This window comes from Dicentrarchus labrax, unplaced genomic scaffold, assembly GCF_905237075.1.
Source record: "Dicentrarchus labrax unplaced genomic scaffold, dlabrax2021, whole genome shotgun sequence".
NCBI classification, from domain to species: Eukaryota; Metazoa; Chordata; class Actinopteri; family Moronidae; genus Dicentrarchus; species Dicentrarchus labrax.
The window spans coordinates 34,575,620-34,589,675 of record NW_026136719.1 but is presented as its reverse complement, the minus strand read 5'-3'; the positions used below and the strand labels follow the sequence as shown (position 1 = coordinate 34,589,675).

At 38.0% G+C, this 14,056-nt stretch overlaps 1 protein-coding gene across 4 annotated transcripts in view; it reads left to right on the top strand.

The window, feature by feature from the left end:
• The window catches only part of ano1a (anoctamin 1, calcium activated chloride channel a), a 66,629-nt gene extending 52,750 nt beyond the window's left edge, over nucleotides 1–13,879 (top strand). For all 4 annotated transcript variants that reach the window (XM_051379990.1, XM_051379989.1, XM_051379992.1 and 1 more), the window contains 7 exons: nucleotides 623–723; nucleotides 2,344–2,486; nucleotides 4,872–5,024; nucleotides 7,148–7,200; nucleotides 8,190–8,374; nucleotides 8,599–8,704; nucleotides 9,883–13,879. In XM_051379990.1, the coding sequence (XP_051235950.1) occupies nucleotides 623–723; nucleotides 2,344–2,486; nucleotides 4,872–5,024; nucleotides 7,148–7,200; nucleotides 8,190–8,374; nucleotides 8,599–8,704; nucleotides 9,883–10,125 (984 nt within the window). In that variant the 3' untranslated portion in view covers nucleotides 10,126–13,879. The remainder of the gene's footprint in view (nucleotides 1–622; nucleotides 724–2,343; nucleotides 2,487–4,871; nucleotides 5,025–7,147; nucleotides 7,201–8,189; nucleotides 8,375–8,598; nucleotides 8,705–9,882) is intronic.
• The last annotated feature ends 177 nt before the right edge of the window (nucleotides 13,880–14,056 follow it).

Below are 14,056 nucleotides of genomic sequence, written 5' to 3'. Positions count from 1 at the left end.
TAGTAATACCAAGATTCAAGATTCAAGAACTTTATTTGCCATTTATGCTTGCACACATGCGGTTGTTGCTCAGAGAGTCAAGTTTAAAAAGACACACAAGGAAGACATAAATCTACAAGGAAGACATAATCTACAAGGAAGACATAAATCTATCTATAAAACATATACATTATAAATTGCACAAAACCCGTTAAAAGTGTAAATTTGCATTGTGAATTGCACATGTATATTGCATATTGCATATTGCACAGGCCCCGGAGACAACATAATATAATATAATATGATATATTATAGTGTAATGTTGCATTATAAATAAATTGCATAGGTATATTGCACAGGCCCCGGACGTAAAGCCAAGTAAACATGAGTAATAAAAAAATTCACTGATTGTTATGATTGCAGGTTTATTGTATATTACATACATGGTTATTTTTGTACCTTTTTTCATACAAGATTTTAATAGCAACACGCCTGAACTTCCATAACATGGAGCTTTTTCCTATCTCTCCATATATAAAGTGACTTCACTTCCTACTCCCCTCTGTGACAACCCTCCAGGCTCTCCTGCCTCAGTTTAATTTCCTGTCACTGTCTGACACTTGTTCACTTTCTTTCTTTCCAGTGTGCCCATGCAGGCTGCCTCATGGAGCTGTGCATCCAGTTGTGTATCACCATGCTTGGCAAGCAGCTCATCCAGAACAACTTGTTCGAGATTGGCATACCGTGAGTGCAGAGCATACACTGTACGACATGCTCAAACATGCACTTTCCCATGACGCTAACACACACACAAACTAAACAAAAGTTCACAGATCACAATACATGGGCACAGAACAAATTATGCACACCCACTCAGCTGCACTTGCATCAGAGAGGAATCATTTAAATGCCTGTCTGGTTTTCAGACACACTTACCCAGGAACCAGACAACACTTTGCTCAACTCTGTCAGCCTACAATTTTCTCTGACTCGCTTTATCCTCACAGTACACTGTAATGGATGTTTTATCACATAGTCCCCCAAAACCAAAGTTATAACCTATGCCACAGTTAGAATTCATACAGCTGATATGGTAAATGGACTGTACTTATATAGCACCACATTTATACAGTGATGACAAAGGCCATCACAACAGAAAGTAATTTATTCATACACTGATGCAAAGCATTGGAAGAAATGTGGGGTTCAGTATCTTGCTCAAGGACACATGCAGTGGGAAGAGCCGGGGCTCCAACCACCAACCTCCCAGTTAGTGGACGACACGCCATACCTCCTGAGCTACAACCACCCTATATCCAACAGTGATAGAGATTCAGATTAAAGTATCACCAATTATTTACCAATATTCCAGATGTCATGTTTCACTAAAATGAGGATGGATCAAAAAATGTAAAGAATATTCAAAATGAAATGAAATATGATAAAAAAATATGATAATGAAATTCAGTTCAATAACACCACAAACACACACACACACACACATCCTCCAAAATGATCGCACAGATGAATCAATACTCTTAAACAGTTTCAACACAAATTGAACATTAGAATAATTAAAATTATGATTTATTACAGAACTGTTATATTAGATTGTATTAGTTTTAGCTAATTGTACCTAGCTAAAACTGTTTTCATTAGTATATAATCACCTGAAAATAAGAATGTTTTTGTTAACTTAGAATAAAGAGTTTTTATCTAGGGTCCGGCTGTGGCGCAGAGGTAGAGTGGGTCGTTCCTTAAACGGAAGGTTATGGGTTTGATCCCCGGCCCCTGGTGCCACACGTCGAAGCATCCTTGAGCAAGATCCTGAACCCCAAATTGCTCCCAATGCCTTGCATTGCACTTTGAGTGGTCAAAAGACTAGAAAGTCGCTATACAAGTACACGTCCATTATATTATTATATATTATATGTCCACATACAAAGGGACCATGTCCTCTTTTACAGATTGCCATGTTGAACTGCCATGTTTCTACAGTAGCCCAGAATGGACAAACCATACACTGGCTTTAGATAAGGTCTTTAACTTGTAGTTTCTTCTTCACACTTGCAATGGGAGGGTGATGGGAGGGGGTTGTAATCTGTAACTTCAACACTGGATGCTCACTGGTCCTTTAATATGATAATATCAGCCAATATTAGGTTATCATAGATATATATATATATCTATATATATTGGTTGCTGAGACGTAACAAGTACAGAAATTACAAAGATGTGTCTGAGATGATTTAGGGGACCTAAAAACTTGTGTATGTTACACTTTTATGTTAAAGAACAGTGTATTACAGGCTTTATAAACATCTGCTATAATGTGCTATTTCCATTGGCTCTTGGTATGTGCAGGAAGCTGAAGAAACTGCTCCGAAGGAGGAAGTCAGATTTGGACTCAAAGCAAGAGGAGGAGCTGAACAAAACCCTGCAGCGCCACGAGAAAGACCACATCCTGGGTCCTTTTGTTGGCCTCAGCCCGGAGTACATGGAGATGAGTGAGTCTAAACATATGCAGCATACACACTGCTTCTCTTTTGTTTTTTACTTTGGTCTGTACATTTTTTTGAAAGTAATTTGGACTTTTGGCTTTTTTTATTTTGTGCCTAAAATAAAACTATGACTGTGGAGCAGTTTCATCCTTGTTGATCCTATTCTTCCCTCTCTTACTTGATGTTTGCTAACAGCAAAGGTCCTCATCTTCATCTCTTCTAAGGGCCTGTCATCACGAATACGCGGCCTCACCCAATACGATGTCGTTTCGAAAAAAATCTCTGTAAACACGGCGTCGTTTCCAGAAATATCTGCGTCCACACGTATTCACACGACGACCCAAAACGTTGTAGTACATATGCCAGGCCTGTATGTGGAGCTGTTGAAACGATCCACTTAATGCACAGCTTCTACCAACAAACACATTCAGTCTATCCTGTTTTCCTTGCTCCTGCTTAAGGTCAGACCTTTGACATTATAAAATGTCAGCTCCTTATAGCACAAATTGTTAGCTTCATGAAGAGAACCAGCAAACATATTCCCCCACTTAAAAACAGTTGCAATACAAAATAATCTCCATGTTGAGGTGCGCTGTTTTGACCTTTAATTTAATAATATCCAATTTCACAGCAGTCATTCAGCGATGTGGAAACCTTGGCTAGATCATGCGTCATGTGCACCAGAGCTTTATGTGCATGTGCCTGTATGTGTGTGTTTAATTAAGATAAATTGATTGAAGTGTCCTGCTTTTAATGTGCCTGCTCAGATCTCATGGTCCTTGCAGCCATGTAATTGCTCTTTCAGAATCTATATTATTAAGCAGCTGATCCATACATCCTTAATGAGAGAAGGAGATCTATATAATAAAGACTGGCAGAGGTGTATCCTGTTACCAAACATCCCAGAGAATATTAACGCTACTTTAAGCTAAATACTTTTATTTATTCATGTCCTTGATCAATATTTGTCATTTAAAAGAAAGGTTGCTAAAGCAGTGCAGCAGTGTGTTAATGTATCTCTGGTGGTAAGTGAGATAGTTAGCCAGTTTACCTGCTGCATCACACAAATAACATCCATGTTATACACTGGGAGTTTCAGTGTACACTGTACATTATGTACGATGCGTAAGGTGTCCAACAGTAACAACCCAACCTGTAACCTCTTTTCTAAACAGTGCTACACTGCAAAACAAATCCCTTCTCAAATGTCTCAGCACTGATTGTAGATACTGTAGATAGCATAGGTCAATCAGGTGTAACAAACAATTAGGTGCAACATAACTGAAAGTGAAGCAAATAATAAGCATCAGTGTGTGTTACACTACAAAACATATGGTTAAAAGGTTAACGATTCAATATATTGCGCTACTGTAAGCGACAAGATAAATATGTGTTTTTTTTATTTATCTAATTCTAGGGAAACTTATAAAGAACACACCAACATAGGCATAAAATCTGAGTAAAACTTACTTTGGAAGAGTTACTTTGGGTTGCCCTAGTAGAGCTTTTGCCCCATGTACTAAGGCTGAAGTTGTTACCCCATCAGCCCATGTCTGATTCCAGTCTGTGGCCCATTGCTGCATACCATCCCCTCTCTCTGTCCTTATTTCCTTTCTATTTCAAGTTATTCTACTTTTTTATGTAACCATGACATTGGTATGCATTTGTATTTATCACAATCCCTGCAACATGTTAACAACACAACAATCAATACAGTGTTTTGATACAATTTCATGAAACAAAATATTGAACATGATATTTTTCAACTCTGTTATGTATAGATGGAAAACTGGTATGTGGAAAACAAGTAGGAATGTAAAGATACACGGATCAGCCATAACATTATGACCACCTGGGCACCCTGGTTTTTGGGGTCACTTTTGATAGGTACTGACCTCTGCAGACCGGGAACACCCCACAAGAGCTGCAGTTCTGGAGATGCTCTGACCGTCCAGCCATCACAATGTGGCCCTTGTCAAAGTTCCTCAAATCCTCACGCTGCCCATTTTGTCCTGCTTCTAACACATCAACTTTGAGGACAAAATGTTCTAATTTGTCTTCATACTCATTTTGTAAAAAACTAAAACAAATTGTGAGATAAATGTATTGTGATGTTTGTGATAAGTGATAAAATGTTGAATGTTTTACTTTTAAAGTGACTAAAAAAACATAATCCATCTTTAATTTAGGTGAGATTTCCGCTTCTAGTGCAGCTATCACAGCTCCAACCTTTATATCTCCTCAGTTAATCTTGGTAGATCACCGCCTAGCATTGCACTACTGAACTGTGTCTGCCCTAAGGTGTCTGCAGTCGGTTTCACTTTTTGAAGCAAAAGACAATGTGTTCATCAAGTAACTTCTGCTGACCTCTCCTCTTGTCTGTGTCTTTAGTCATCCAGTTTGGGATGGTGACACTTTTCGTCGCCTCCTTCCCTCTGGCTCCACTCTTCGCTCTTCTGAACAACATCATTGAAATTCGCCTGGATGCCAAGAAGTTTGTTATGGAGCTGCGCAGGCCGATTGCAGCCAAAGCCAAGGACATTGGTAGGTGTCACTACCGCAACTGAAACAAATGAAGCCAAACAAGTCTTTCCCAATATGTTGTGCTTATTCCTCTAGATGTTTTCAACTACATCACCTTCATTAGGGTGAAAATCCCAGAAAAGAGCCCTAAGAAGAAGGAGAGGAGATGTGCTATTAGTTTTGATAAACTGGTCTTCACCTCACTGTATGTGGGCAGTGTTAGAAATTACACTACCTCAGACAAAAAGTCATAATAATGACCTTAAAATAGCCCCTTTCAAAGTGCTACACAAAACGTTATTAGTCAAGCAAAAATGATTGTTACAAAACAAATTGGACAAAAGAGTTTATTAAAGATTTAAAGGCACTAAAGTCAGATTTTAACAGCGAGGCCGTTCCAGAGTCTGGGGTCCTGCCAGCAAAGAGCACAGTCTTGTTTAGTTTAAATTGGGGGACTGCTAGTTGCAAGACCTGAGGTTGAGTGCAGGTATATATGGGCACTAAAGCTCACAAATGTAAGTTGGAGTCGGAGTGTCAAAGAGTTCTTTAAAAGTAATGCGTAAACCTTTAAATTAATTCTAAAATCAATTGGAAGCCTATGCAAAGGAGCTGAAATGGGGTTGGAAGGTGTGAGCAGGCTTTGCCAGTCATGCAGATAAAGAGAGAGAGAAGATAAAAGCTTGAATTACTTTCTCCATGTCAGAAAATGACTAAATGTTTTTTGAAACAAAGAGAAGTTGATAAAGGCAGGACTGAACTACCTCATTAATTTAAATCAAAGATAATTTCTGGCACTAGGATTAAAGCAAATGTATGAAAACAACAATCATTTTCATCATCTAATGATACAAATATAAAATGTATCATTAGATGACGATGTATTTATGAAAAACACACCAAAAGAAAGATACTGTCTGTCAGCTCATAACATACAGTGAATTCTTTCTGCATCTTGTGCAGAGAGTGCTTGTGCCATCTAGTGGTGGCTGGTACTTACTGAACCTATAGAGCAGGGGTGTCATACTCAGATACACAGTGGGTCAAAATTAAAAATTGGGACAAAGTCAGATTTCATATTTATTGAAAAAAAAAATTTCCTTTCTTTGTAGATATAATAATGCAATTTTTTTTAGGTTTTACTTAAACACTTAATCTGGAACAAGCAAAGCTTAATACTATAAACACCTGAGAAATCAATTTCAAATAAAGGACACATCAGTGGCATTCATTTCTTAAATAAAAATTATATTATGCCTCTTTCACCATCTGTAGCGTCTTCAGTTCATTTTCAATGGAATAATTTTTTCACAGGCCAACAACAACAAAAAAATAAAAATAAAATGATGAGAATGCAACAAAATCTTTTTCCTTTTCCATCAGCTGTTCATGTAGATTGGTGGCAAGCTCACATGTACGATCAGCAACGGTGTTTCTGCTCAAGCTCACGTTTAAAAATGCTTTCCTTTTATCAGGGCACCACAACGTCACAAACTCTGACAATGCAGTTTTTGACAAACTCTCCCTCAGTAAAGGGTTTAGCTGCCACAATAAAGCTAGCCTTTACAGCAGCTTCACTTTGGGACGTGGCCTTTGTGAACATAGTCTGTCGTGAAACCAAACTTCTTTCTATCTCCTCTACCTTCTGGTAGTACCTCTGGTCTTTGTACTTGTCGTGGTGTTTCGTTTCATAGTGTCTTCTTATATGATATTCTTTTGTTACAGCCACGTTGGCTCCGCACACAAGACAAACAGGTCTGTCCTTTACGGTCGTGAACAGATATTCTGTCTCCCACCTGTCTAGAAAGCTCCTGTTCTCCATCTTCCGTTTGGTCATTTTTTGGGAGGGGTGTCTGACATCTGCCCGAGGTGACTGGTAGCATGATGTTGCGAATGAATGAAAACAGAGGAGGGGATGCTTGCGGGTCTTGACGCGCCAAGGCTCTTGCAGAGCATTCTGGGATTTGTAGTATTAGCATTGCATGCGTTACCTGGCGGGCCAGCTCAAATAGAAATTTGATATTATCTCACGGGCCAAATATAATTACACCACGGGCCAGATTTGGCCCTCGAGCCAGAGTTTGACACCCCTGCTGTAGAGTATTTACATGCTGGAATTAATTGACTGTTCCTTTGTCTCTCTGCAGGTATCTGGTACAACCTGTTGAGAGGCCTCAGCAAGGTAGCAGTCATTGTTAATGTAAGTGTGGTATCTTTACAGTCACTTTACAGTTGTTGTTCCAAAACATGCCAGGGCTGGTCTGAAAAATGCTTTAACATGGTAACAGGGTGTCTGGTGGCTCGCTCACCATTTTATAATTCACAATGAAAATAAATTGATTAACACTGGAAATGTTTGTTTGTTGATACCAAATAGTAAATGTTCAATAATGTCCCTCGCCTGGAAGTTGCATAATAGTCATCAGTGATCTATGCAGTGCACAGAAGTGGTGACCCTTTATTTCTGCAAAGAGTTCACGTACACCTGACCTGGGTGGGGACTGCTGCAACTAGATTCGCCTCTTGGCAAAGATGATTGAGGACAGCAAATGTAGACAGGTTGACAATGAAAACATACCATACCAATCCTAAACACTGTGTTTAATTTGCCAAATGACAACTGCTGTGTTCAAGGCAGCTAATATCAGCCGACATCTTGAGTCAAAACATGTTGCAGAGTTCCCGCCTGGCAGCACAGCAAGAAAAGAGATTTGTCATATTTAATTTAATAACCTTGTTGTTATTTTTGTTTAATGTTTTGTGTGCTTGTAGTAATTATAGTGTTTTTGTTGTTGAAGACCTGAAAATTAGATAATAAATCTAGGGACTACTCCTAATAAAGAATTTCCACAAAATCAAAATGAATCAAAATGTTAAGTCAGTGTCACATGAGACAGATAATCTGTGAAAAAAATCAGGTTCCTCTGGCTCCTCCTAGTGCTCCTAATTGTTATGGCAAGAATCCACCGGGCCTGAACGAAAACAACCAATCAGAACCGAGAAATATAGTTGATCGTTGAGTCTCATTCGCAGGTCATCAAATACCAACGCTTCAACAATCAACTATTTTTCTCAGACATTTTAATTAAAGTTACCTATTGCAGCTTTAAGGAGAATCCAGAAATCAGGAAGGAGTTGTGGTTTAACCTGGCCATTTCATTTCATGAAGACAGTTCTCTGTTCCCCCAGGCCTTTGTGATTTCCTTCACCTCTGACTTCATCCCACGCCTGGTCTACCAGTACATGTACAGCCCCGATGGCACCATGCATGGCTTTGTCAATCACACTCTGTCTTACTTCAACGTCACTGACTTCCAGAAAGGCACAGACCCTCTCCAGCCGATGCACCTGGGCTACAAGGTAGACATGTGCAGGTAAGGCCCGGTGCACTTGATCTTGGAATTAAATCTGCTGCTGTCATTCTGATGCCGAAACCTCCCAAATAACTATCGTCTCTCAGAGAACTGTACTGCATGTATGCTTTAACATAAGTGCAAATACTATCATACAGTGCTAGCATCTGTATTTTGTGTGTTGAATAGTAAAGCATCCAATCTAAATAAATCATGTGTGAGACTCTTTGTCTTTCTCCATCCAGATATAAGGACTACAGGGAGCCTCCATGGTCCAGCACACCGTATGAACTCTCTAAGGAGTTCTGGGCCGTTCTGGCCGCACGTCTTGCTTTTGTCATTGTTTTTCAGGTTTGGAACAACACTCACAACAACACAGATATTAATATCAATACTGAATGCCGCTCACTTGCGTCATTCATATTTTATGTAAAAGGCAAAGTAAACAAACATGACCTCTGAGTGAAATATGCTGTAAAATATAATGTATTTTAAAATATATTGTACTGTATATTTGAGCCTTTTGGATTCAGAGCTCCTCTGGAGGAAAACATGTACCTGATTGTGTAAATAATTAATTTGATTTATTTATATCTTATATGTATTTATTTATAATTAAATACAAAAATGTCTTAAAAGTAAAAAATCATATGTTAAAGAATATAGTATACTAATATAGCAACGGTTTGACTTGATAGGTCAAAATTATGATTTAATCTCATAATTATGAAAGATTGCCATTTAATAATATAATAATCAAATAATTTTATTGTATTATGCTATACTAAATAATAAACACAAAAACCTGAAAACAAGTGTGACATTGAAGAGCTATGCAACTCCAGGCCAATATTGAGAATATTGTAACTTTAATGTGTGTTTAAAAACTGCTAGAAAAACGTGACATGTGGCGCAGAACTGGCGTGCTTGCGTCACAGGAAAACAATGGTTTGGTTGGCATTTAAAGCAATATATATATATATATATATATATGTATGTACATAATTGACCCATTACACTATTTCAGCATTTCGCAGCTTATATAAACAAACACTTTATATAGGCTTTAATGTTACAAGGCCAGAAAATCTGTGGTTGTATGCACATGTGTGCGGACATACCATGGCTCTACAAAATAGAGAAATGAATAACAGCGATTCAGCATGCTGACAGAGTGGGACTAGAAACATTTATTTTATGTATATTTTCTGCTCTGAAGTTAATGATATTGTGCAGCCACGCTTTAATGGTGATGGCAAGAATAGCAGTATTTGTATTAAAGTGAATTAGTGATGAATCACCCTCATGCACAAATCATACACCAACAGTAGCCCAAGTTTACATATAATCCATGATGATGACGAAAATTAGAAATAGGTGGCAAAAATAGAATATTGTCAGTATTACAGAGACCCCCTTTCACAAACATTTTCAGAAGAGCTCATGTTTGTAGTTTGCACTCTGATTGTATGCTTCAGTGAAATGTTTGTATCTGAGGTGTGTTCCTCTGTTCCCTCTGTCCTGTGCAGAATGTGGTGATGCTGATGAGTGACTTTGTGGACTGGCTGATCCCAGACATCCCCAAGGACATCAGCCTGCAGATGCACAAGGAGAAGATCCTGATGGTGGAGCTCTTTATGAAGGAGGAGCAGGGCAAAAGGCTTGCAGCACGGGACAACCAAAACTGGGACAACTGCACCTCCCTGTCGTCAGCCAATAAGAGTCCACCACAGCCCCGCTCACGACCCATCTCGCAAGCAAACTGCAGTTAGACTGCTAGCTGCCGGTGTCTGGGAAAACAAGCAAGAACAGCAACAAGCAAACACTACACCTGTATACAAACTGTAAATAAGTTAATCAGCTGCTTTAAGCTAGCTGGTAAAGGTTAAGTTATCCATTTACACATAATCTGTTTTAATAATCAGCAAAGCTTTTGCTGCGTTATATATTTGCAGCAATAACATGAGAGTTCAAACCTTAGCTCTGATGCGTTCACATTAGAATTCCTTCACATTCGAAACTCGCTGTTTGCCACTTTCTCACACTTTCCCAATGTTAAGATGTTACTTTTACAGCAAGCCAGACATTGCGTGGTCAGCCATTAACCAAAAATCCAACAGTAGTTAGACAATACTCACAAGATTTATGATCCCAAAACATTATATATTGGATGTATTTGAAAGGAACAAGCCATTAGCTTTATTTGACTCTGGGAAACTTTGTTGTTGAGATGAGATCATCATACAGGACTCCTGAGAAAGCAGTGCCAAACCTAATGTGAATCACATTTCCAAGCCGTAAGCTCATATCTGTCACCTCTACCACGGTGCTTGAATGCAATTTTTGTATAGAACACAGCCTCCGTCAATCCGTCCAAGTCATCCTGCTGAGAAGACTGCCCTCCTGGTATCTGAGATACAAAACACTAGGAGATATTCCCTCCTGCCATCAGTGTGTAAAGCTCTGATAGGCCTTTTTTTTTTTTTTGCACAATTATATTCAAATGCAGGAATTTATTCATGTACTTTTTTGAATATGCAGCATGGTCAGGGACACGTACTTTGATTGTTTGGGTGAACAGCAAGGTTTTTGGAAGACCTTCTGTGTCAAGCGGCCTGTTGATTTTTACTATTCTCTTGTATAAGTATACTATTTATAATATAAAGTGCTGCAGGGATAATTTATTTTTGTAGTCCAACCCAGAAGTTAGCACCTGGTTCCTTTGACAAAGAGAATAAGCTCTGTAGCGAGTAAAGGTTTATGATATATATATTTTTTTTAAGCATAAATGCGATCGCCAGAAGTAAAAAGCCACCACCACTAAACTTCCAACTTGTAATTAAATCTTGCAATAAAAATGTGGGTGGGAAGAGTTTGCAAGAGCACAAGTTTTTACACAAGTCTGTAAAGGTGGACTAGTAAGTCTCATTTAGCCACTTGTTAGCATCTGCCTTTTTTAAGACACTTAAAAGCTTAAAAATTCAAAGGTTAGCATACTTTATGCTGTAGAAGAAAGCATGACATCTTCTAACCACAAACCTTATTTCAGGCATTTAACCAAAAACCCATTGACTTTGAGATGAGGGAACCAGTGAAGTGCTAAAATGTTAACTAATTCCTGGGTTTTAGGACACATTCCTTCTGCACTCTATCGCTCGTGTTACATAATTTGTTACATTCTTAGTATGAATAATCAGAACTCAGTGCCATTATTCCTGGAAGCACAAGTCACATTTTTATTCATTCCAATCAACTGGAATTCTTGAAGATGAACATTTACAGAGTAAACACAGAATTATGTCATGCTCCATCTCACCTCACTGAGCTCGAAACACAGCATGGATCCATTGTCACCATATGGAGCCATTAGTGTAAACTTGTTAGCAAGCAGTTGTTTATACATCCAACACAGAGAAACCTTAGCATTCATTATGTTTCTAGGTTAATTGCTAACTTCTCTCTGCTGTTTGGTGCTGAGCAGAAAATGTACAGTTGGTTTTATCTGAGAAAACATCTGCCAGCTGCAAGACACCAAAAAACTTTGTAGAGCTGAGGGCATCTGCAGAGATGTTGATAATTCTCTGTTGGTTCGTTGAGCAGCAACTTTTACCTTACACATAATGACGTGACCCATAGTTAAAGCACGCCTCCAGCCTTTAAAAAGAAAACTTTGGAATGTGGAAATTAAACTTTTTTTGCAGAAAAGACGCATATAATTGTGTGATTTGTGTATATATTAGCTGCTATAATCAGCAAGATTAATGAATGCTAATGTTGCTCTGTGTCTGCTGGACGAGTATATATATATATGCAGATGCTTGTTAACACGTTCACCATATCAACTGAAAAGGTGTCAGTGTTGTGTTTTCATTTTGGGTCTGCGGCCCCCCCAGTGGCCACAAAATCAATCAACAAACTTGGGGCATGGTGGAGTTTACTGAGGCACCTTACAGAGTTGGTTCAGACCACATTCCTGTAACTACTGACACAATTCTTCACCATTCACCTTTAAACCAACAATGGGAAATTTTGGCTCATGCTGCTTCAAGTAAATTATTTTTGTTTCTCTGATTAAATCCATTCACACCTTTACATAGCGTTAAGTTGCTCAGCTTTATTTATTAGGTTTTGCTGAGTGAACTCAATTTCCCCATACTGCAGCAGCTAATAATACTTTGGTAATACAACCTAGCTAGGCAGCATAGAGATTAGCAACTGTAAATTATAAAAAAAAATGTCAATTTCAAATGTATTTTTATTCGTCATACAGATTTACAGGTTGTACTCATGTTAAAGTTGCATGTAGTGGTATGAGTACGTACCAATCAAATGGAATTTAGGAATCTTCAATCGTGTGACATTTTTTTACTAAAGTAGGAATTTTCCATGTCTCTGGAAAGCAGTGCCAGTGTCTTGCTCTTACCCTGTCTTATATTGTCCCAGCTGGTCCAGTGATTCTTCTCTAAACTATCACATTTGAGATTTCCAGTCAGCATAGGAAGGGATACATTGTCATACCAGGAAAGGCAGCACTGTTTTAATATTATTATCTTGCCTTATACTAACCGTATGAATCATTTAAGCTGCGACGTTTTAACTCTTAAAGCACAAAGACTGAATAATATTTTGTTTTGTATCTATCAAACTGCAAAAATATATGTGGGAGTGACTGCATATTACTTTGAAGAACGTAAATGTACTGTAGACTGAAATGTCCATTCACATGTACAGTCTACATTCGTCGATGTGTCAGGTCCTGCACCCTGCTGTAAATATATTAAACTGCCCCAAATCTAAGCCATCAACCCAGACTAATAGAATGTATTATTACATTTTTCATTTTCAGTGATTTGTAATCACTTTTAGGTCAAAATGTTGTATATCTGTTTGTTTGTTTTTATGACAATGCATTTCTAAGTGTATCTAATGTGTTTTGTCAGCCCGCAGGGGACTACTGATCTATCAACTAGACACTTTCACAATGACAGAGATATACTTTATCTTATTGTCCTAATTTAATTAATTGTTTAATGTACTAGAAACAATAAACATTAACCTATTTGGCTGTATCTTGTATCCTGGGAATACATTCCAATACAGCGTACAAAAACATTTGATCATAAAAGACGTTTCTGGGATATGACGTTGCATATTTTTTTCAAACCTTAATACTATGTATGTAAGTAGGGTTAGCATTGATATTAGTGATAGATGATGTGCTGCCACAAGGCTGCAGAGCCTGTTTTAGCTAGAATTTTTTTTTTTCCTTTTATAACCCGATGTCACATGTGAAGATTCTCCATCTATGTCCCTCATGAGATGTCCTCCTCCTGCCTTTGCTATGTTGTATTTACAGCATCAATACACACTACAAGTTGTGACATGCCAATATCTATTATAATGTATGTCAAAGCACATAACACAATGTGTGAGTGTATATGCATGTATGACCGATTTGTCTGTCTGTAATATTTGGAGTCTTATTTTTGTTTGAATTAACTGCAAATAAATGAGAGCTGAACTGCCTGACTGTGTATGGAAAATCCCTACATTTCACTTCATTTTGGTATATTATTAATTTCATATTTTACCACTTAAGAACAGAAGCATATTGCATTTACTTGAGAAAGAAATCTGAATAAAAGACTTATTATCTCATAATTCTGAGATAATTCTTCATAATAAGACAAATGTATGCTTTGT